This window comes from Telopea speciosissima, chromosome 10 (genome assembly GCF_018873765.1).
Source record: "Telopea speciosissima isolate NSW1024214 ecotype Mountain lineage chromosome 10, Tspe_v1, whole genome shotgun sequence".
Classification (NCBI taxonomy): domain Eukaryota; kingdom Viridiplantae; phylum Streptophyta; class Magnoliopsida; order Proteales; family Proteaceae; genus Telopea; species Telopea speciosissima.
Window position 1 is genome coordinate 21,848,863 of NC_057925.1, and position 25,336 is coordinate 21,874,198.

Genomic DNA, 25,336 nt, shown 5'->3' on the forward strand with positions numbered 1-25,336 from the left:
CCCCCATGATGCCAACGCACATGTTTTCATTGGCCACGCTCCCCATAGACAACACTAACAACATTGACCCTATAAAATATAGTGTAGTCTTTTCGTTTAAACTCTTATTTTATTGAACCTTCCCTTTGAAGCAGAGTGCATAGTTATTATATTGCTTCTGAGCCCATGTGAACATTACAAAACAAACTATTTTGCTAAGCATCTTGGTCACTTTTCCTACCAGTTTCATTAGAGGGGGAAAAAAACACAAAACCATTCTCCCATATGATAGGGATGCCTGGCCTATGAAACATTTTAAATTTTTAATCATAGTAGTCTAGAGAGAGAGAGAGATTGTAGAAGAAGCTCTCCACTCTCTATTTATTACATGCTACTGAAATTACATGCAAAATTTGAAAAGTGAGTGACCGACACCTTCTTAATGAAACTATGAAGAAAAACACGAAAGCATTTTCAAATAACCCAATTTTAAAAATTATATGGTCTAAGCAGTGGGTTTCAATCATCTGAGCTGGTGGTCTTCATAACCTAACTACTTTATCACAACATGATACCTCCACGAAAAACCCATCAATTAATTTACAAAATTACCCAAAGTGACCCTTGATGCATGACATCTTTTTCTGATACTATGTATCATGCATTAAGATCCTCTACATCACGGAAAATTATCTCCTTCAGTTCTCTATCCGGCTCAGTTCTCTTAGTGCCTATAATAAGGTGGGGCGGACCTCATCCGGGCAAAGTGTTCGGACAGGGATAGGGTACGCCTCCCTTATTACAGGTACTGGAGGGACTGGGTCGGGCAGAGAACTAGAGGGGACAAAGATCCATATATATCACACAACCCTATATCACCCTTCATTTTGACTATAAGAAGACTGATTTCGCAATCCCAACTGGTGTGGTGGATGTATGAAGGGACCGCTGAATAAGTCACATGTCAAATTTTAGGGTTCTCCACTTGACATATGACACACCTTTTATCGTATTCTTTTTTTTTTTTTTTTTTTAGAATTTTAAATGGAATAAAATTTATCTTATAGATTGAAACTTTTGAAAAAAAAAAATATTGGGCCCCACTTTATTTGCCAAGTGTCACTTGTTGGATGCTTAATTTAGACTGATCTAGGATTAGGGTTGATACAGTGTATAACAAGACCATGGATTATGATGATCATCAGCATTGAAGATGTTACCTGGGACCCATTTAGTTGTGGACCCCACCGGATGGAAACCCTAATTAAAAGGGCAATCTGGTCTAACTATAGTAAAGAATGTTTATTGTACGGAATTTTTTATGTTAATGCTCTCTCCTCTTCACACTCTACGCTCACCCTTACACTAAAGTAGGTGGTGGTCCCACCAAAAGAACCAAAGCCAAGTCAAGAAAGCTTCTTACCCAAAAAAAAAAAAAGTCATGAAAGCTTTCTTCTTTTACTCTTTCTCAAAGTAGCCGTTGCACCTCCCACCCCAAACATTTAAAAAATAGAAAACCATCTCAGCAAGACACCCATGTTAGGCCTCTCTCTCATAGCTCCGCTCCCTATTTCTATTTTCTCAGTCTTCTCCAACGGCTGCCTCCCTGCTTCCTCCTCCTTTCTATTTCTTCTTCTTCTTCAGCTCTCTTCCATCTCAAACCCTTAAACATGGTTTTCCCAACAGATTCTCCAGTTATAGAATATGCACCATCAACTCCATTACTGTCAACAACCAGATGTAGCAGTTGCAGCACCAGTGAATCTGATGAAAGCCCTGCAACCTCACATAGATTCACAATTCCAGATGTTATATATCGATCTCAGGACATACCCAATTGCGGGTCCTATCGATCTTTGGCAGTTCTATCTGGACATATTGGATCAGTCTCTTGCTTGGCTCTGTGTGGTGAATTCATTCTAAGTGCTTCACAAGGTAAGGACATTATAGTGTGGCAACAACCTGATATGAGGCAATTTGCAAAGTTTGGACAGGGTGAAGGCTCTGTTAAAGCCCTTGTGACTATGGGCAACAAAGTGTTCACAGCACATCAAGATAGCAGGATAAGGGTTTGGAAGGTGTCAAGAAGCTCAGAGAACATATTAAGGCTTGTTGCTACTCTACCCACAACTAAGGATTACTTGGGGAAGTTCTTGAAACAGAGCAATTATGTTCAAACTCGGCGGAACCACAAGCGTCTATGGATTGAACATGCTGATAGTATTTCTTGCTTGGCAGTCTATGAAGGTATGATCTATTCAGGATCATGGGATAAGACCCTGAAAGTGTGGAGAGTCTCGGATCTCAAGTGCTTGGAATCGATAAGGGCTCATGACGATGCGATAAATGGGTTGGCTGCACACAAGAGGTTGGTGTACTCTGCATCTGCAGATGGGAAGATCAAGGTGTGGGGAAAGGAAGGCAAGAATTCTCACTCCCTAAAGGGTATCTTGGAGGGTCACAAGGATGTCTCCATGAATTCGGTGATCTTATGTGATGATGGGAGGTTGGTGTATGGAGCTGGGTCTGATGGGTGTGTGATGGGTTGGAAGAGAGACTTGAATCTCAGTAGTTGGAAGTTGGTCTGTGAACACAAAGCACATCAAACGGCTGTGTTGTGTTTATGTTCAGTGGGGGATTATGTATGCAGTGGTTCAGCTGACAAGACAATTGGGATATGGAAGAGAGAGGTTGGGGGAGGGGTTTACAATGTTGGAGTGATAAGGGGCCATGAAGGGCCAGTTAAGTGTTTACAGGCCTCATCTCATAGTGTAGGGGGTGGCTTCTTGCTCTATAGTGGAGGGCTTGACAGAAGCTTGAGGGTTTGGTGGGTTCCTAAGGAGGAGTCTGCAAAGAAAGAGGGGAGCTCTCCAATACAACAAATCATAGAGGCAAAATGTCACCTTGTGTTAAGTTGATTCTTCTAAAGTTAAGAGACAGATGGAGCATTGTTGTTGTTGTTATTGGTGGTTTCTGTCTATGGTAAGGAAGCAGAAACAAGCCATAATAGCATCCCTCAAGTTGGTTTTTTGATGTTGGGTTTGTCTTCAGGGTTTGGTTTGGTATACAGGGATTTTTTTTTTTGTTCTTTTTTTTTTTTTTTTTTTTTGGTGGGGGGGGGGGGGGGGGGGGTGTTAATAATATACAGGGGTTTGAGTGTAAGCAACTGAAGCAAAGATTTGTTATACTGATATAGGTGTATAATTAGTGTGTATTCTTTTTTTTTTTTTCAGATTTGGATCTTTTAATTTGTTGGAAAATGTAATCAGGGTTTTCAGAGATTCAATTGAAGAGAAAATAAATAATAATATTTTATTTATGTATATGATGACATTCTTCTTGTATATGAATGTTCAGCAATCCTTTAATATTTATTTTCCTTTTTGGGATTTACATGATTCCATCCTTACTGTGCAAATAAAGAATGTTCAGCAAACATGCATGGAAGTTCTAAAAAGATGTAGTAGCAACTTGCCTCCTAAGCAAACCTTTGCATAGTTTGGTGAAGAATTCTCTTCTTTAAGGTCTACTCTAGAGGTTTTGCTTAGGGTTGGCACAAAACCAGATGGACCCTAGAAAAGAGACCTTAGAGCATCTGCAAGACTGCAAGAACCCCACCAGGATTGAAACAAATGATTAGAGGAACCCAAAAGCTTCCCAAGAAAAGAATGGACAGAATAATGTGAACAAACCAGTTTGCCATAAGAAAGGTTAGCAGGTGCCCTTAATTTGAGAAAATAAACAAATAAAAGGCCATTACCAAGTACTGGTCCAGCTTATGCAGGGCCCTGGGAGGGATGAGTTTGGAATCGATCCTAACCTATGACGCGCAAAGTGACCGCTTTCAAGAGTTGAGACTTGAACCCGGGCATTTGCCCTAAACTTTGAAAACATTCTAGTTGCTTGGTTGCCTCCTAAAGGCAGTGACAAAAAGTGCACACAGTATTGCCCTCTAAACAAAGGTTCACAAACCATTCTCTCTGGCATTTGCAGGTACAGCTACCATTGTTTCAGCCTATGAGGGTCCACCATACTAGTTGCTCCTCTTTCTCTCTCCCCCTCTCAAAATAGAGGGAAAAAAGGCCATGCTGAACAGCACCTGCCCAACTGGACCACCTAAAAGCTTCAAAAAGAGAGAACATCCCTTGAAGCCATTTGAAAGTAAGGGAGGCTGTCTCCAGCAACAACAAACTACGGCTGAATGGATACTCCAGCCAACACCATAATTCAGAAATTGTTTGTTAAAACTATGTGAAGGACCACCCAAAAGTGCAGAAGGAACCAAGTTTAGTCCTTTCAGGAGGAAAGAATTAACAATTGATTAGAAAAAGGGGTTACAGCAAAAGCACTTCTGCCTAATGAATGGATGTTAAATACTAAATAGGAAAAAAGGAACACTTCAGAAGACTCTTCGCCTCCTGAAACAACGCTTAATCGGTCAAAAGATTTAACATACTATAACATGCAATTGATTAAGGTTAAAGAACATGTTTAACCTTGAGAAAAGTACGCATCAAGTGAGACCATGCTTTACAATAAATGACTAATAAAAAAATTAGAAATAAAATGCATTGACTAATCAAACCTAATCACAGTTCTTTTTGTAGAGCTAACATCCCAACCCCCCCTGGATGAATATTTAAGACTTTTTTGACTGAAGAGTTGGAGAATCAAAGGACATTATACTGTGCAAAACTCCGCTATTTCCTCAAGAGAATAAAACCTTTTTACGAACCAATTTCAATAAACATAACGGGGAGGATTTCCCAAGCTTCCGGTGTAGGAGGAATCTCCCACGCCACCCCCAATGGCAGTGCAAGGACAGTATCATCAGTAGGGGGCCTATAGTGATCAGAAAGGAGACAGAAATGAATAAAAAACCTGTGAGAGGGTCTACATTATGCGGACGACAGCATGGGAAACTTGTTCCCTAAACATAAATACTACAATTTCAATAGTTTCTCAAAGGTAAAATATCAATTTAAATCTCTAAAATAAAAAATAAAAAAAAACTTGTAAAAACTATGTTAATAACCAAATTCAAACACATTCCAAAATTTAAGTCTCAGGCTCCATGTCCAACTCTCACAACAGGAAATTTCATGATTTTCTTCTGGAATAATTCTCTCAAATCCCTGAATCATATTCGACTCTAACATGCACCTTGGAGATACTAATATAGTCTTAGATGAAGGTCCCATGTGAAAATCAGCCAAGGGAAGATCTAGATGTATTAAAGGATTTTGAGCTCAAACATTAACTGGGAAAGGTTATGGCTTTGGTGACGTAAGCTGCCTCAGGTTGTACTTTGATAGCTCCTTATATTTTTCAACGACCCCGATCAAGCATATGGTCTGAAAAGCATAACACAACACAATAATCAGCCCTTTTTTTTTGGGGTGGGGGGGGGGTGGGGAGGGTGGGTCAGCAGCCTGATGCCAAAGATAAGAGGAAGGCATATTTTATTTGCATGTGTAGGTAAACAACAACAACAACAAAAAGCTCAGCCTTATCCCAACTTAATGGGGTCGGCTACATGGATCCAAACACAACAAAGGAAAACTGAGTTCTAGCCACAAAAAAAGGGCGGGGGGGGGGGGGTTGGGGAAAGAGAAGAGAAATGGAAAATGACAAATGCAATGAATTTCAAACTCCCAGACATGCTTTTGTAGCTGAGGATACAGATTTTTGATAGACCATTAATAATCATATCAATGGACGTGAAACACATATGGTGAGAAGGGGACTAACAATGTAGAATCTATACTGAGAGCAGTTTTGTCAATATAGCCAGTCAACTCTAGATTTTTCGTTTGTATAATTGGTTTTTTCTGGAGGCAGACAGGGAGATTGGGTCTCCCCAAGCATCAGTTAGGTACCTTACCAGTAACAGGCCAAACTTTGGTCGTGTGGCCCCAGTGTTTTAACTAACAGAAAGTAACATTCTGTTATGCAAATAAACCATAGTTATCAAGGCGGCAAGGCGACCATGGCATTTTAGAGGGTCCAAAATCAAGCCGACACCATCAACGTGGCAAGGCACCCACCTAGGCGTCCACGGCGACCAAGGAGCCTAGACGCCTAGGCGACGCCTTGATAACTATGAAACAAACATGTCGTACCCCACAAAAAGGTAACTTATTAATATTTTTTATTCATTTTAGATTTTAAACATGTCCAATAATGACATGGTGTAAAACACATAACAATTGTGTTTGTCAAGCAAATCAAAACATGTGACAGAGCATCTGACTTGACTTTGGGCTTTCCTTCTTTACATTAATAGTAAGAATGATGTGTATAAACCTAACTATGACACATGCAGCAGAAATAATAAAATACAACGAAAGGACAAAAGGACATTTTATTGGCTAGGCAATCTTTGAGCAGAATAACAGCCAAGATGCACAACTGAGTACCTAGGCCATGCCTTGGCATAGACTTGACACAACTGCCTAGGAAAACTTTCAAATATTCAATGTGAACTTAATGAAAGAACCCTATCCATTCAGCTAACTGATATTCGCCTTCTCCGAAGGAACAGAAACACTTAAGCAAACAAAGGGGGAAGAACGGTAGTTCCCAACCATTACATAGTTGCATCCAAGGCCTTAAGTATGTAGGAGTCTTAAAAATAATTCAGGTAACAGCCATCAGTTAAGTAGAACAACACTGTTGTCTATCAACTTGAGCCTTACGACCATCTTGCTCAGGGCAGACTTTCCTGGAGTTAATTTACAGATTCCTCGTTATCCTCATATCCACCATAAGAAGCACCTGGGAAAGCCTTTCTAGGAGTAAATTATTACCAGGTCTAGAGGAGCACCAATAACATTAATTAGTCTTGGTCAAGAGGAGCACCAATAATATTCAGTAGCTTTGTTAAAACTTTCAGTATATTGAGCTAAATTAATTAAAAACTTTAATTGTAGTTTTTGATCACCCAAAACATCCAAAAGGATATAACTTAAGAGTGTGCAATCATTACAAAGCCACATATTCAGAAGCAAATTTTACCTTCGCAACTTGAACTATAATGTTCTTGTCCGGGGTGTTAAGATCCACCTTGTAGGGTCCAAGGACAGATTTTGCCACAGAATTTATTATTGACATCCTTTCAATACCCGTATTTGCCCGGGCATCATATAAGACTGCAAACTATAAAATACAAGATAAAATAAATAAAAGTAAATCAGTTAGGATCACCTTGACATATGATGCATTTACTGTTCTTGTAACAAATATTTCTATCCTAGAGATTCTGAAACAATTTGAATGCTTTGCAACTCTGAGACATCAGACAATCTTGTGCTTCACCGCAAACTAGATTGACTGTTTTGGATGAATTCTGCACTCTAAATAGGCTTCATTTTATAGGGATGGGCAAGTTTGACCATCAAAAAAAATTGGGGGAACTTATCCCGAAGAGGAGTATTTATAAGAAATATAAAAGTCAACTACCTAAAAAATAAAAAATAACAAGAATTAAAGTTTACAATCAATACCTTCTGTGGGGATGGAGCTTCTGCTGGAAAGTATTTTGCAATTAGGGGTTTAATTGCTTTAGAAATTTCCTCTTCTGATGCATAGCATGCCACTTCAACAGGCAATACCCTTAAAATGAACCTAAATTTGGCACCCCATAATTTTAAGTTCAGCATTCAAACAATAAATACATGAAGTAGCTTCGAAATTGCAGATAAAAGAAATGCTACATAGTGTCTACTACCCTTTCGATTATTCAAATTGGAAAGGCCGACAATGAGCAAACCTTGACATGTGTTTCCTAGTAGAAGCAGCTGACGTCATCATGTGTTGCACAATCTCTTTCGGGCTAGGGTCTCCTTCTCTTTTATGCATTTGAATAAAGACGATACCATTACAACCAGCATCAAGGCTGACAAAACGCCTCTGTTTCAAAAGGTTGTATAGCCTCATTAGCATGAACATAAAACTGCTTTTGTGCTTTCTTTGAAAGGTAAAATTAAATAGTAAACTTGCGCAATAAAGGAGGAAGGTGGTAAACCAATTCATGCCATGACCCTTTTTTTTTTTACCCTTTTCTTGTGGTTGTTCTCATCAACAACAGGAAATGTCTACCAAGAAAGAGCTATGAGAAGAAAAATGGCAAGGTCGGTTGACACAGCGAGCCAGCATAACATTCAACTAGTTCATTTTACCCTTTCGGGAGTGGGCAAGTGTTAAAAAATTATTTATCCACTCGTGTCCCCCTTTGGATAGTCCGCTATGTTAGAGCTCATGTATGATATACATATTGTTTCCTCCCTTTCCTAAAAGGTCGGCCTTTTAGAGGAAGCGGTTTCTACACATATTGTCGCCAGAACCCCGTATTTCTTTTAGAGAATCTCCTAATTGTTCCATAACAACTAGAAAGAGATTCTTTAACCAGAAAGAATTCAGTTCAGATGTAGGATACCTATCCAGAAGTTTTTGCAACTCAATCATGTATGATGGAATCATCAAAGATTTGAACTTTTCGAACTCTGTCTGTAACTCACTAGAGGCTCGGGAAACAAAGAGGTTAAGTGCATCCATATTATACACGTATTAAACACGAATTAAACGCGTTTAATACTTCTTAAGTTTAGTTTTTTTTATAAAAAAACAAACTCAAAATTTAAAGAAGAAAAAACGCAAAACAAAACCCTCTCATAATACGATTTTTGTCTTCTTTTCTTCGAACTCTAGCCGTCGACGGCCCCCATTCCATTCATCTTCTTCATCTCCATTCTCATTTCAGTTCTGGTGGCTGGCGAGACATCCTTTGAGGCTGAATACCCCCTACCCCCTTCCTATTATCCATTCCCATTTTAGTTCAGGTGGTTGGTTAATTGCAGTTGGGTAAGGCTGATTATAGAAGATATCAAACACCTTGCTACTTACTTTGATGCTTGTGTGTTTCATTATATTCCAAGGGTTGTGAATGTTATGGCAGATACCCTTGCCAGGAGGGCCCAATCTATTACGGATAGAATTGTTTGGCCTATATCCGATCCTTGCTTTGCTACTCCTGATGGATAGATAGCTTGTTGTATTCCGTTTCATTTCTCTAATGAAATATTTTTCTACCAAAAAAAATAAAATTCGGTGGTTGCAAAAGCGGAGAAGCTATGTTGTTGACAAACACAGTTACAAGCTAATTATATGGACATTGATGACTTATCTAGCTCTATTGGCGGTTTGAGTATGGGTGATAGGGAGGGAGGATCGACTAGACATTGGCGTATCCCATCTTTTGACGCACATACCACTCCATTGTCATCGGATTATAGTGCATCACAACCTCACAGTGAATATGGATATGGATATGGGCAATTTAGTGGGGTAGGGGACTATGACTCCCAGTCCCAATCCCAGGGACATACTAGATCATCTTTTGTGGATGACATCTTTGCATACCCTAGCTACCGACCTCACCAGCCATACATGCAGCCAGTGTCAACGCCGCTTCCGCCGACATCATATCATACTGGATCATCTTCTTCCCAGGCTAAACCGATTGATAACCCTAACCCATATCCTAGGATAGGTTACCTACAGTATGTTGATGACTCCATTTATGACAGTTGTGGATGACTACACTCATTTCTTCTCCGAAACTATACCGTGGTCCACATATGTCCTTCAAACAGAGAGCAATGGACGTCGACTCCAGCGGGGCATGAGTGGGGTTGATCCAGGAAGGCACAACAATTATTATTAGCACTTGTGACTTGTGCGTCTAGTGAGTCTTGCACTCTTGTAAGTTGTAAGTTGTGATTTGTGAACTTGTGACTTTGTGTATTGCACTATTGCCTATTAAAGTATTGAGCTATTGAGTATTGAGTCATTGACTATTATGGAGTTTATGAGAATATGATTTATGAATTATGTCTTATGAGTTTTAATTAGTTTGTTTAAATTTCATTTATGTCTTTGACTGCCTAATCAATGTATATTTAACTATTTATACATTAGGGTCGGCGACCGTATACTGTCAATCAAGGGTGCAAGCCCAAAACACCACTTTGAGTTCATTTTTTTGCAATATAAAGGTTTAAATGTGTTTATTTAGCTTAAATAAGGGTCATAGTTGTCATGGCGTCGCCATGGCGTCTGGGCTGGAGAGGGCTGCATGGCGACCACGCCATGGCGACCCTCTTTGATTTCTTCTTCCCGACTCTCTTTCCCTCTTCGATTTCTTCTTCCTGTCTTCGATTTCTTCTTCCCTCTTCGATTTCTTCTTTCCCTCTTCAATTTCTTTCGATTTCTTCTTGATTTCTTCTTCTGTCTTCTTTCCCTCTTCGATTTCTTCTTCTTGTCTTCTTTCCCTCTTCGATTTCTTTTCGATTTCTTCTTTCCCTCTTCGATTTCTTCTTCGATTTCTGAATTTTCTTCTTAAAACTTGAGAAACAATAGAGAAAAAATAAAACATGGCTTGAGTATACATCTATTAACACATTAAAAATAGAGAAAATAAAAATAAAACATGGTCGACATGCTCGCCATGGCAACGCCATGCGGGCGACATGTGCGATATATCATAAGGGTGTCGTGACACTATGATAAGGGTGTCCATGAAGTATCAGGCCTAGATATGGCCAAAAACCCACCGAGATGGACTGCCGAAATATTGCAGAAAAAATGCAACATTTTGGCGAAATTTCAACATATTTCGGATATCTTGGTAGGCCCAAGATACCGATATATTGCGAAATTTTAAACCTTGCATGAGCCCAAACGTGAGCCAACCATTGGGAGGATCCTTGCCATCACTCCCTAAGGTTGATGAGACTTGGAACAAGTGAAACCCAAAAGGAAACCCCCACTGTTGCTGTATTTTATTGTCTGGGTGATGCACTAGGCGTTTCACCCTAAGGCCCAGTGCAAGTCCCAAAGAATGCTATCATAACTGTTTGGTGTCCAGATCTGAAACCAACCTACCCTAAGGCAAACATAGGACCCTAAACCTCCTTTAACAGTATTTAACATGTTCTAATGGTCCCGTTAACATAGGTTATAACCCTGGGTGCGACGAGCAGTATCAAAGTCCAACCGGGACCCGACAGACCGAAGGACAAACAAGACTTGAACAAGGTGAGTGGAATTTCACCATACGTATAGGTGTAACATAACTAATGAATTATGATAACAATAATAATTTACTGTTCTGTCTTTATATTTATATTCTCTTGTTCTTATTGAATTTATATTGAGAACTATTGATGGAATTGCTTACATATAATTGCTAGTCTAGATGTCGTAGCCAGCTTGGAAATGAGGCTAGTGGTGGCCCGTAGAATGGGATGCGGGGCACCACTCGTAATGTAGTCCTAGGTAGGAGTAATCCCACTAGGAACCAAGGTAATAGGATCTCTTAACAAGGCTGGCCGATTGGGACAGCTTAGGCTAATTAGGGCAGAATTAGGGTTATGGTTAGGGTTTCGACTTAGGGTTTTATTTGGTAATAATGTGCAGAATTTTATGAGTCTAATGGTATAAGTTGGATCAAAGTTGGTTGAGGTTGGAATTCTAGGGTTTTGGGTAGGATGCCTTATGAAAATGGACTGTTTGTAAGATCTAGGGTTTAGGGGCAAATTTTAGGAAAGAGGTTTATAAGGTATTAATGGGCAGGTCTAGGGGGTTATTTTGGTATAAAGAAGTTAGAGTTTGGATGAGTTACAAAATTCTGCAATTTAGGGCAGAATTGGATTTAGGGTTTTAGGGTTCTAATGGATCTATGGATTAATGGAAGGGGTGATAATAGGAGTAGATGGAGCTTAGGTTAGAGGATTAGAAGAAGAAGGTTAAATGCTGAATTAATAAACTACTTACTTGAAAGATTAAATCTTCAATGGTAGCAGCTTTGAAGAACTAGAAGAAGGACCTCCCGATCTACAAGATGCAAGGAGTCGATCGGAGTCCACCAATCCCTTCACCTTGATATTACCCACAAAGTAGCCTTGATATTACTCACAAGGTTCACTCAACAGAGCAGAGCAGCAACTATGGCAGCAAACAAAAGCTTTTTCATTAATCAAATTCGTGTCCAATGCTGGCCTCCCTTACAAACTTATATAGAAGACTCAAAAATAGACTTAGACACTAAAAAGGAATGGCCTAACCTTATCCCTAACCTATTAGGCAACTTAAACTGACTAGGAAACTCAAATAGACTCAAAATAGAGTCCTAATGACTTAAAACAACTTAAACTACTTAAAATAAAGAAGATTCCCTAGTAGCCAATAGGATATAAAAACCTCTTAGCCAATAGGATCACTTCACTTAAATTAGACCAATTGAACCAATTGGATGCAACCAATTTAAACCGGTTCAATTAAAAACACAAAATAAAAACTAAGTATTGGGCTAATCCCGTATGCAACCTATATACCCCTATTTCAGGCCCACTAAAGTGGCCTAATACATAGAAAACCCTTGGGAACAAAGGCCCAACATATATATATATATCCCAACCCTAGACTTATTCCCAATGAAACAAACCCTATTTGATGATGAATCTGCATCAACTCGACTCATACTATGTCATATAGTATTGCATGTGGCTAGGGAATAAGAAAACCCGTACTACGAACCCTTGCCAACAGGGGTTAAGGTGTTGGATACCACAATTGTGTGAGGTCAATGTCCTGAAGGGGCTTTGGTCGTTCAGTAGACTCATCGGGTCATTAGGACAAATGATGTCGCTTGTTCCATCAACCAATAGGGCTGGCGGTAACACAGTGGTAACTTAAAGGACTAGTCGGGCTGACCTTGGGAAGGGATGTTGGAGCCGACTAGTCTTCTCTGACAACTCAATGGGTGTATCGCGGGAAGAGGTTAAAAGCCTGCACCAGGGATACATGTATTGGGGATTGTAGTAGTACCTTTACCTGTCTTAGTTTTGTTGTTAGGTGGCTTAATTAATATTAATGAATCTCATGCATATAGAATCATAGTTGTGCTTGCATGTGCATGCATGCTTTATATTTCATTCCCGGGCTCGGTGGAGCTCACACTCTTGCATATTTTCTTTTAGATAATACTGCAGGTGGACATCTCGATAGCTGGGAGACTCATTTCGCTGTGGAGGATGATGGTGATTACGACCTTTTGGGTTTGGACCCCGAGGGAGGTTATCCCTCTTGTGCGGGTGACCAGGGTGGCCCTTGAGGACGATCCTTAAGGGATGGGCAGCATACTAATCTAACCTTTTGGGGACTCTCTTTTGGTAGATAGGATATACTAAACCCCCCTTATTTTGTATAGCTTACTTGGGCTTTTGATGTTATAGCCCTCTTTTGTATTTTGTAAAGCTACTGGTTAGAAAAGTATTGACTGCATAATCAAGTGGTGAAATGGAGCTATGAACAATGTACTGTTTATTTTTGAATGTTTAATGATATGCTTTAGCTTCCGCAACACTCTGTATCTCTTTTTATCCATTGTTATGGGTGTGTGTGTTTGTAAGTTATATTAACTGCTTCTAGATCCTAGGGATTTGGCGGATGTTGTTATACATTCCAAGTGACTTGCCCAATCCTCCCAGGGGGTGGTTTGGGGCGTGACACCTCATCTCCAAAATTTATTCACCATTTGGTCTAGTTTCTGTTTCCTTTTCCCAGACGGGTCCTAAACTGTTTAATATATTTACAGGTTTGCCACTGACCCTTCGATTTATTACTAGTGGTCCCATAGCGACCCAAAGGTAGGGTTTCTGAACCAAGATTGTATCACAAATCACAAATAAATTAGAGCACCCAAAAGAATATAGATAACTAAGAAGTGGAAAACCTCTTAGAGGTAAGTCAAAGAAACTCAAACACGAGAAGAGACAATAATAAGCAAATCATAAGTATCAATATTGCATACCTCCATCTAGGATAACGATTACCAACCTGAACTCATCCAACCTGACCCAATCCACTATCAACAGACATGGATTTGCATTTTCCAACTCAATTTATAAAGGTGTGGTATTCATGAAGGATTTAAGGATATACTGTTTCTTGTGTAGATCTGCTAGATCAGATCCAGATCAGTCAAGGACGAATCGGAGTTAGCTTCAGCTAGTATCAGCTGATCCAAGCCAAAATCAGGAAAGCATCAGCCAAGTAATGGGTGATACACTGTTTAGATCAGCTGATCCAGACCACATCGGATCAGGATTAGCTAAGACCCATAGAATCCTTGATCCCAATATACCTGAATTTTTAGATACTAGCTTGGTCCTCAACCTGAGCCATTTCAACCTGATATTTTCACAAAATAACTTGCCAGCTGGACCAGAGGCGACCCAGTGACAACTAGTTCATGTTGGCACCGCATCCCTGCTTCCAAAGAAACACAAACACACACATACACTAAACAAAAGAAGCGGGTGGGGGGGCACGATTAGAACTGGATGCATAGCTGTCCTAATATCCATTTGCAGCACATTAATCTTAATAATATGATAGCAACTATAATGATATTGTACAGATGAGCTCTCCCATATACGCACCTTGTTCCTATCTCCCAACTCTTCAAGTTCAGCTTCAATTAGCTTATCAATGGACTTCTCCTCTGTCTTACCGCCTACTACCTTTTCACCATTTGATGCATCTGATTGTAAGCGTTGTTTCTTTGCTGCTGTCTCTTCAGTTTCATTTTGTTGTTTATCATGATTTGCATCATCCACTTTCTGAGAATCCACTTTTTCATTGTTCTGATTTTCAGAATCAGCAGCACCTAATTTACCAGAATCAGACTTTTCATCCACTCGATTTTCATGATATTTGTCATCCTCATGACGATCTGACTTGTCATCTTCATCATCATTATCATCATTTTCTTCACTAGATGAATCAGAATCAGAGAATTTAGTTACTTTATTCAAGGGTTTATTGGGCACAGCTACACGCTTTGCACCATAATCCTCGCCATGGACAAGCTCTTCATAGAACTGCAACCAGAGAAGACACCAGCTTATTGGAGGAACACGAAACAAATTTCCATCTCATAGTTAACAGGAAAAACTAATGTCTATAGAGTAGGCATTCATCCAGACACAACAAGTAAGATGAATGCCTACTATCTTTCAAGGTTTAGTTCATTAGAAGCCAAATTCCAATTCATAACTCTTTTCCTCTTACACAATCACTTCTTATTTTCACACAACCATTAGAGACACATAAATCAAATTATGAATGAATAATATTGCAACAGACTGTATAAGCAATAGACCTATAAAAGCTAATCAGAAAAGGTAAATTAAGCCAAGAGTTTCTCCGAAAGAGAGGAAGGGAACAGAGAAAGCTATTGAAGATCTTGGGTCCACTTGGGTCTTGTAGCATAGAAAGAGAGGCTTGGAAAGCAAAGGAACTGGTAAATTTTTGGTCCAATATCTATAGAGTTTATTTCATTACCTACGACCAATATAGACCCAACTGGTTTAGCTTCTTTTTATCAGTTTTGCCTATTCCAGGGGCTTTGTAACTATAGAAAGCCAGCTGCTCATATTCTGAACACGGGCCTCTACTGATAATAAAATTTATTTTCTATATAACAGAGAGGGTGGGATTGCAACACCCACAACAACGCAAAAGCATTTAGCCACAAGAAAGCAAAAAAGTTACAGATATGTATGAAGTACACAAAAATGAGCCCCAGACCGAAGTCTACTGAGATATAGTTCTCCTAAATCCCAAAAAATTTCTCCATTGTATTTCCCATCAATGTGGAGCCACTGAGGCCCCAAAAGCATAAGATATAAGGCTCCCTGCTCTCTTTGGAACCCACAAAGATTGCCTAGTTCCTTTCTTCCCACAGAGACAAACTAATGTCAAAATTATAAAGTTCTCAAGAATTCTTCCATGCAAGAGGTCATACATGATGCAGGAAATTACGATAACCAACTAAGAAGCCAAAGAGAAGATAGGACAAACTATGAGGTCTAAATGCATTTCATTGCATAGATCTAATGCTGGCGTATATGTGACAGCAAAATGAAATAGTTGAAACAGACCAAGGCACATGAACATTCATGTACAAATGTGGACTAAGTGCTGGTCTCAATGAAAGAAAACATGAAGGATAGAACAATTGGAAAGGCACTTGTATCTTGAAATTCCTGTACTAGATTATTTTTCATCCTAGAAATTATGTTCTTGAAATTAGTCTCATTTTTTGAGTCATATAGGAATCTTGAAATCCATTGGATCTAGTTATTGATAATTTTTCCAATTGTGTTTTAGTTCAATACCATATTTATCTTGTATATTTTTTCATTATGCTAACCCCAGATTATCTTAATTGAGACCCCAATTTTGAAAACCCTAAACCTATCCACAACCATATTCAAACATACTAACTACATATTACCGTAACAGAATCAACCTAGCCTTTTCACCCTAAACTATTTTCTTCAAATACTGAATGTTCATTGCTCATTCTTTGCTTAAGTTAAAAAAAAAAAGCAAACAGTTCCCTGCATGATCTTATCACCACTTTCACAATAGGCGTTCGAAAGGACGAAACCCCTCCCCCTATTTGATGCATCATAACCCGCCTGTCTTATGTGGGCTGTGCATGAAAACCCTCCCTCAAAACAACTAATGAATATTGCTTAAAAAAAGTTTTCTTATTTTATATCTATTTGATTGACTCTATGCCCTCGAGCAAACTTTCGGACAGTTGGCAGGCAGGCAATTACAAAAGCTTCACAAAAAGGACTAATTCTTTGAATCGATGCAGACTCACAGCACTGATGATTGGGAGTGAGTTAGAATGGTTAACATATATGGTTAATGTATGATCCTGCTGCTTCAACCCTTCCCCCCGGATTGGTAATCCTGGTTTGCAATTCATGCATACTCTATCACAAGGGTTGTCCTCCGTGGCCAAAAATTTGGGTCTTAGTGAGCTCTGTTCCATCAAAACTCAGTATGAGGATTGTATGAAATCCAATAGTCAAATCAAGCACTTTCCTACTCTCAAATTTTAAATTCTCTATTTGGAGAAATGATGAGCCACGTAGTTTCAGGTATTACTGAAACATAATTCAATTTCTACGACATAATATATAAATTTTTGGCACGATATGGAATCCAAAGATGGTTAAAGAATGTGGTTAGTTCCAAGTTGCATGAAGCAGTGAGTAGTCTTCCCATTCTGGCATTAGCTTCCATCAATATTACAGAGTAGCACTGTTAGATGCCTGGTTTGGGAGACTACTACCCACCTACTAGAAGCAGAAAGTTTCTGGACTTCTGTTCCTTTTTTATTGATGACTTGTACTCCATGATTTCATATTTGCAATCGCATGATGGAGAGGCTAGAAGGGTTGGACCCTTTAGGTGTTGAGATTAAGCTTTGGATATTTTAATTAGTCACATTTGGATTGGATCACATAGTGTTCAAAGCATATGATTTTATCATAAACAATTGTGCAACTTTACAAGGAAATTGACTAGATCATCACTTCATCAGGATCACTGAGATGGTACTCTGTTCAAAGCATATGAATGTTGGCTTTAGTCATGAATTGAAATCATAAGTCCATGTTGCTATAAATCTAAAAGCCTAAAAGTGCTATATTTGCAGAAAGGTTGTAAGATATTTAGCACCAGAGTTTCTCTCCGCATCCACCCTTTTGCCTCCTCTGCTCACAAATTGCCATGCCCATGGGCCTTAGCAAGGTAGACTATTGGGCTGGGGGGTAAATTTTCTTTTCTCTTTCCTGCTATCTCTCCTAGGATTCCATGCAATGGCTGAGAAATTTGAAGTGTCGTATCTTGCATAAATCTATGCTTCAATAGAACAGCTTCTGCTTCTGAGAGTTACAATCTTTCCCGTATCTCTGTTTCCTTTTAAAGACTAGAGAGTATGAAGTTCCTCATCCCTTGATAATACCAGACAAAATAATGTTTCTATCAATTGAACTTATTATCTCTTGTTGTATACTGTTCTCTCAAACATAGATATTTACCAGATGAACCATTGAGACATTTGATTTTCCTATCATTTGTGAATCTGAAATTGAGTTTTACAAATTATTAGATTCCTTGACAGATAACCTATATGCTGAAGTATGCATATGAGAATTTTCAGTTGCCTTCACATCGTTGCAATTCAGGGCTCCTTTTTCTTGGAAGTAATTAAAGTAAGTAATGTTGGAGTATCGTTTTCTCACTAGCAAAGAGGAAATAATTTGGGGCAACATTGTTTGAGTTCGTGTGGCCTAGAATAAAACTAGACATTTCAGAGATAAATATAAAAACTACATAAAACTTGAAGCCTTTTAACAAGACCTAATGATAACACTCTTACCAGATTGTAATTTGAAGCCATAAACCCAAAATCACTTAATAGCAAAAGCAAGCAAATAAAAACAAGATCTTTAAATGTAAACCCACCAAAATAGGGTTTTTTTTTTCTTAGAGAGAGAGAGTTACAGTATCAATGACATTAATTGCTTCGTGACTAGCTTGCTTTTCTCTGCCACCATCACAAGTGATGAAGAAACCCTGAACTCCAGGTCGTAATGGGTAGGTACCCTTCTTTACAGGTTTCTGAAAAATCAAATGGAAACAAGCAAGAAGATAAGGATTGAAAAGAGAAACCAATTTGCTATCTCGGAGCGAACAGTTAAGGGTTCAGTTCTCGTTCTATAATACGCGCCTCTGATACCCACAAAGAGCAGTGTGACTAGTAGAAAGAAAGAACTCACGTTGTGGGAACGATAACGTTGCTTTCTCTTCTTGTTCGTCCCACTGTTGCCCGATTGGAGTTTGTCTACAGACGCCATGAGAGTGCTTTCAGATTCCCAGAGTACTAGCAGACTCCAACCGCTCACCCAAAGCGTGACAATAGGAGTTGGCTTTCTGAACTCTACAGACGGTGAAAACAAAAGATTCCAATCCGACGTGCATTTTACAAGAGCAACAAGACCGTTATCAAGCCGTCATGCCGGATCAAGCCGTCGGTTTCGTTAGGTTAAGAATGGACACGATGATCAGTTATTATAACTGATCTGGGTTATAAACAGCCAAACAGGTTAATTTCCTTAAGGGACGCTAACCGGTCGCTGGGCACGGCGTGTACCTGCGCCCAGGCACAGCTCAGTGCAAAAAGACAGGTGCACCTCTTCAGAACGGTGGAAAGGACCAGGGGTGCATCGGTCTTGTCGTGCTGGGCTATGTTTGGGAGTAAATACACGCTGAGACACAACACCGGTTAGTGTTCTTTCTCCTTTTAGTTAATCAAGCTATAAACAGGCAAATCGAATTATGAACAGGCTATAAAGAAGCCAAGTTGGATTATGAAAAGGCTAAAAAATTACCAATCCTGACAAAGGTTAGTAGTCTGTTTACTAACCAGCAGTAGTTTTAGGTTTTAAGTGATTGGTTCTATTAGGGCCGACCACTGTAGGCCAACTTTTGACACCCCTAACTTCCAATATGGGTAAGGTTGGCAGACCTTAAATTAAGGGTGTTAAAATGGTTTGGCTACAGTGTAAACGGTTTGGTTTGATTTGGTACAAATTTCTTAGATAAAACCGAAATTGAACCGTTTAATTAACGATTTCACATGTTGAAACCAAAACTATTTAAAAACAATTTATAAGGTTTTTAATACATTTTTCAGTATTTATGTAAAATCCCATAATTATTTTACCCTTCAATAGATTTCATTTCTCAAACAATGCAACAATAACTGGAGCTAAAAAAAGAGGTTACAAACTCATTGACACCTTGAATTGAGGGGAGTCAATAAGAAAATCTCTTATATATTATTTTTTTTTTTTTTAATTCATTTTGGAATTGCTTTTTTTTTTGGAGGGGGGGGTGTTATTGTGCATATACTCTTTCTTTCTATAGAATTTATTAAAAACCAATGGATTGTTAATTGCCAAGGGAAGAACAAAAATTCCAATTATCCAACAGACGAGTAAAGTGCATAAAGCATCAAGAGAAATTAGAGAAAGCACGATTCTCATGAATTAGGGATTTGGTATTTCTATTAGGAGAAAAGATCCACATAGTGTCGTCATGCGGATTCTTTTGCATGCCCTCTCAGAAAAAATGAGGGGCCCATACCTTCTCTATACTTAAAAAAACCCTCTATTTTATGATTCGTAATCCAAGCTTCTCATACGCCCGAATTAATACTCGAGCATCCTGGGAAATTGTCTCCATTTCTATTATTAGCTTTAGGGATTTGATTTGGGCAAATGGACCATGAGTGTGAGCTATAAGATGTATATGGCTAGTCTCAAGGTCAAGAAAGAAGAATATATGTGTTCATATATGTGAGTTATGCCTAAAGTTAATAAATGCGTAAATGCATGGCTAAACAGGTAAGTAGGGAGGATAAGACTCTTAATACTATTACCTTACTCTTTTAGCAAGATGAGTAACCCCTTCCCTCCCCCTATATTTTCTTATGGGGTTTGAATTTCATTCTTACCCTCCAAATTAGTAAATAGAGATACCCATTGCAACCCCTGCTTTGGGTACGGTTTTGACTTTTGATCAAATGAGATGGTTGAAGATTCCTTTTAAAACAAGGATGCAAACCCCCCCCCCCCCAAAATGCAGCAACGAAACCACTGTAGGCATAATATTTTGCTAATCTTTGTAAATATTATCAAGGGAAAATTATATGATTAGCTACTTTTGGGTTTTTATTTACAAAACTGTCTACGCTATGTTTGAGTTAACAAAAGTAGACAAAAACAAGTTTAGTTTTACAAAACTAGACAAAACAGTGACTCTCCTTCATCCTTCGTCTTCCTCGACAGTTCCTCTCTGAAAAAATCTTTTTTTTTTTTTTTTCTATTACTTGGGGTAGCAGAGAATGGCGGTGGCTGGGATAGGGGTGGGGTTGCAGGGAACGGAGGGTGCTTGGACGAGAAGGCAATGACAGGGGTAAAAATGTCTAAAAAAATAGGTGTGGGAGGGAGAGACACTATTTTGTCTAGTTTTGTAAACCTTAACTTGATTTTATCTATTTTTGTTAACTCAAACATAGGGTAGACAGTTTTGTAAATAAAAACCCAAAAGTAGCTAATCATGTAATTTTTCCTAATCCCTGGCTCCTTAATTTGATAAGACACAAGTAAAGTTGTCTATCAAGAGAGCAACCCAACCCATATGAGCCTGACGAACTAAACTAGCGACCACACCCAATGGTTCATTAATTGGTCCAATCTAAGTTTGGGCCTTAAGAAATTTCCAAATAATTGATTTCTAATCCAAATATGGTTTAGACCAACGGGCTGCCCCAATTATGCCATTTAGAATCCAATTAAAAACTTTTTTTTTCTTTTTCTGTTCCTCCCCTTCACCTCCCCCCAATTTCCCCACTTTATGTGTTACTTAATTGGTCTTGACCTTAGTAAGTTTGGGAACGACAATTGAATGGGAACAACTACGTATGGCAATTAAACGGACTAGACAGCAATAATACTTCTCAAAAATCCGGCGTAATAAAACGCATATGGCAATAATACGATATACGTTTAATACAGCTTAGATGGTAATAAAACTTAAAAAAAAAAAGGGCATATATTCATTATGCAACACACTTTCACCACCTAATATGCCAAAATATCAATAACAATATCTCATCAAACATAAAAAACAAAAAAAAAAAAAGACATAATGTGTTCTAGAACCATGAAAATCCCATTAAATAGTTTCTAACAAGAACAAATCCCATAAAATAATCTCTAATAAGAACAAATCCTTCATGTCATAAAGAAGGAAATCATCAATCGTCGATATCCAATAGTTCTTGTGTCTCTGAAGTTGAACCATGTGTGAAAGGAGTATGTGAGATATTGCATAATTGACTTAGAGTGTCACCATATGTTGGAGTTTGAATACTATCAATGTCTAGTGCATATCCTCCAATCCCAAGTTCTCTATTAAGCCATTCCGCATCATCTTCCATTCTTGCATCCTCCTCATCTTCAACTTCAGCTCTATTCTCATCTTCATCTATTGGAATCTCAACCAATTTATCTAAATTTATTGATTATTTGCTAAACTTCTCAATTTCTCTTGATTTGACTTTCATAAGGGAATTCATTTTTACATACACCAAATCTTCCAACATGTGAGGAGAGAGTTTATTTTTTTTTCTTAGTTTGCACTACTTCAAAAGCACTCCAATTTCTTTCACATGATGATTAACTACAAGGTTGACTTGTAATCCGAATGGCAATTCTTTGAAGCATTGGAACATAATTTCCATGCAAATTCCACCACACTTACATAAAATAAAATAAAAAAAAGGATGAAAGAAATAATAAAGAATGAATTCATTACCAAATTTATAAAAAATTAAAAGGAAATGAAATAAAAATGTAACATAGAATAACAAAAGATTCACCAAATTTTTTTACTTATGTGGATGACAATCAATCATTGCAAATGAAAGGTCATGAAATAGCTTTTCTTCCTTGTCCAAATAAACATTTAATTCTTTGTTAAATTCTCTCTTCTCATTCTGAGGAACCATGCTCTTTGTGATATAGATCATTGTCTTTTGCACATCATTCTGGTTGTATGAAATTTTTTCCTCATACATAAGGCAAGGATTAAGAAAAGCAGTAGCAACTTACACAGGATATAATATGTTTGCCTCTTTTCTACTATCAAACAACTGCAACAACCTCTTATATTTTGCTGGGTCTTTATTGCAATGGTGTATAATAGTATTTCTTGTCCTTTCCATTGCCTCATACAAAAAAGGATTTGGAGCTCCATCACCATCAACCAAGCGAAGGACTATAATAAGAGGCTCTAAAATTGAGAATACATCCTTCCCATTAAGCCAAAACTCTGTAGTCTGAATTATTCTAGTGACATCACACCCAATTCAGACTTACAATGCCTGTTTGCCCTCCATTCTACCGATGCTACCATCACTCTTAAGAAATCCTCAACTTCAAGAATGGACTTGAGCATCAAAAAATTAGAAGCAAACCTTGTCTTGCAAGGTTTTCTCAATTCTTTGTTTCCTGTGCTTTCCCTCATCAAGGCCAAGACTGTTCCATGCTTATACATAAAACTAATAATCAGCTTTGGCTTTTCAAATACCTCTTTGACCCATGAGATTTGTGAATCTATGTCTTTCAAGAGTAACTGCACTCCATGGGCAGCACACTTTATGTCAAACCTGCCCCAATCTGACTTAAATTTTGCTTAAAGAATATGGATCAGCAACCACCCACACCAATGATCTGTGGTGTATCACACCAGTAGTTACAATCAATAGGGAGCCCCCACTAATGGCATCCACCATACCTGTGAGAAGGTGGGTTGCAACACCCTGCAGCTGCTTAGCCCATCACCTGTTGTACAACACAGAGCACAGGTATTTCTCTCTCCTGAGTATTAGGGAGGCTATTCTCTTAAATATATCTTCCTTGTATGTATGGTGGGTTGTTGGGAAAGTACCATGTGGAAAAATAAGCCTTTGTAGGAACCACAGACAAAATTCAGGGGTTCAGCATTCACTGGATGATGTATTGGACGATTGGCTCAAAGCTCTAGTGCAAGCTCCAATGATGTCAAAACCTGCTTTTCCCATTCCAAACTTGTGGGAGCTGAACCTACTGCCTTCAAACACCTCCAATATGTACCTTAGAATTTTAGAAACCAATCCCCATCTTGGAATCCATGTGGACCCCACCTATGTAGCTAAACCAGGTAAAAATCACTTTAAAAATGCATTTTTCCTATAGGATGGCCTCGCCAAACAGACCTTAATTCTATAGAAACTATAAATAGGGGGCCCAGCTTAGAAATTAGGTTGTTACTATTCCTAAACAGTAGAGAAAGAAAGAGAGAAAGAAAGAGAAGGGAGGAGAATGAGGGCCCATACCTGAGCAAGCCTCGGCCGAATTCCTCCACAGCCCAAGGTAAGCTCACCAAGCCTAAGAACTGCCCTCTAAACCTTGATTCAAATCTGTTCTTTGATTTTGAACTCCAAAGACCAAAGCTATATATGGCTGTCGCTGTACGATTTCCTATGGAATCATTGCCTGGAGCTTCAGGGCTGCTTAGATCATGCATGCATGACTAGTTTTAGGGAATTCATATGAATCTATACTATTTTAGCTTACTGTTACTTGCATCTTAAATTCCAGCCATGCATCTAGCTAGATTTCATGCCTGATCATACATGCAAACCATAGATAATGAGTTAAGAGCATGGATCTTTGCATGCATGTATTGTTTGCATATTAGGGCCTAAGATCTTGGCTGTAATGCATATGCATGCTTGCTGTTGTGTGTGTAATTGAGGTTTGAATGGCTGCATGTCAAAGCTCAGTCTTGCATGCTTAATCTATTTGACGTTTGACCCCAAACCCATCAACCATTAGACAAACTAATTTAGGAACCACCATAACCATTGACTTTGCTTAATTGTAAGCTGTATTACTCTCTTATTTCATCCCAAATCAAAGATGGGATGAATCCAGCTGCTAAAATCAAGTTCTGAGCAAGAAAACTAGTGTCCAACAGGGACTGGAGGATGCATTGGACGTTTGGACAACGTCCAGTGCTGCTATACTTGGTCTAATCTGATTCTAGCCTATTAGACCCTCACCCGCAGGCCTAGGACAGTGTTGGGGGCATAAAAATTACCTTAAAACTCTACCCCAACCATCCTTGCTGGTAACCATGTCTTGGGTGTACCAGTAGACCCAAAAAGGGGCCAGAAACCTACACAGTAACCCAAGCCAAAACTGAAAAAGAACCACGCTACTGTTCCCATAATTGTTGAACAATGATTGAGCAAACCTAAACCAATCCTAGAGCTCTAACACCCTTTTGAGACAGTGTTTGACATGTTCTAATGGTCCGGTCAACTTAGGTTATAACCCCGAACATGAGGTGCGGTGTCAGACACCGACTGGGATCGAGCTGGCTGAAGAACAAGCGGGATTGACACAAGGTGAGTGGAATTACACCATAGGTGTAGATGTAACATGACTGATGAGTCATGACAACAACAACAACAATAATATTTATTGTTTTATTTATTAAAGTGCTTTATATTCCTATTTGATTCTGATTCGTATCTGATGGCTATTGTAACTGAATGCGAATGTTATACTTGTGAAAATGCTAGAATAGATGACGTAGCCAACTTGAAAATGAGGCCCATGGTAGCCCGTAGAATGGGATACAATTGATACCACCCGACTCATACTATGTCATCTAGAATGCATCTGGTTAGAGTATCATCACCCGTGCTACGAACCCTTGCCAATAGGGGTTAAGGTGTTGGATGTTTGTGAGAGAACCTATATCAAAAAAAAAAAAAGAAAAAAGAAAAGAAGTTATACCAAAAAGGTGT

At 38.7% G+C, this 25,336-nt stretch overlaps 2 protein-coding genes across 2 annotated transcripts; one reads left to right on the forward strand and one right to left on the reverse strand.

The window, feature by feature from the left end:
• Window positions 1–1,490: 1,490 nt before the first annotated feature.
• LOC122641780 (protein JINGUBANG-like) lies at window positions 1,491–2,949 on the forward strand. Its single transcript, XM_043835081.1, has one exon. The coding sequence runs from the start codon at window positions 1,650–1,652 to the stop codon at window positions 2,895–2,897; it is 1,248 nt and encodes a 415-aa protein (XP_043691016.1). The 5' UTR covers window positions 1,491–1,649; the 3' UTR covers window positions 2,898–2,949.
• Window positions 2,950–4,850: 1,901 nt separating this feature from the next.
• LOC122644086 (THUMP domain-containing protein 1 homolog) lies at window positions 4,851–18,809 on the reverse strand. Its single transcript, XM_043837690.1, has 7 exons — window positions 18,690–18,809; window positions 18,415–18,531; window positions 14,484–14,924; window positions 7,751–7,890; window positions 7,485–7,605; window positions 6,997–7,137; window positions 4,851–5,333 (listed from the first exon to the last, which is right to left on the reverse strand). Exons 1-7 carry the CDS (start codon window positions 18,765–18,767, stop codon window positions 5,250–5,252), a joined length of 1,122 nt encoding a protein of 373 aa, XP_043693625.1. The 5' UTR covers window positions 18,768–18,809; the 3' UTR covers window positions 4,851–5,249.
• Between the last annotated feature and the right edge of the window lie 6,527 nt (window positions 18,810–25,336).

Bases quoted from the DNA above. Each gene is read 5' to 3' on its own strand.
- LOC122641780 (XM_043835081.1), top strand. From the start codon at position 1,650: ATGGTTTTCCCAACAGATTCTCCAGTTATAGAATATGCACCATCAACT.
- LOC122644086 (XM_043837690.1), bottom strand. From the start codon at position 18,767: ATGGCGTCTGTAGACAAACTCCAATCGGGCAACAGTGGGACGAACAAG. The intron at 18,532-18,689 runs GTGAGTTCTTTC...TTGATTTTTCAG, and splicing joins AACGTTATCGTTCCCACAAC to AAACCTGTAAAGAAGGGTAC. The intron at 5,334-6,996 runs GTAAAATTTGCT...TATGCTTTTCAG, and splicing joins TTATAGTTCAAGTTGCGAAG to ACCATATGCTTGATCGGGGT.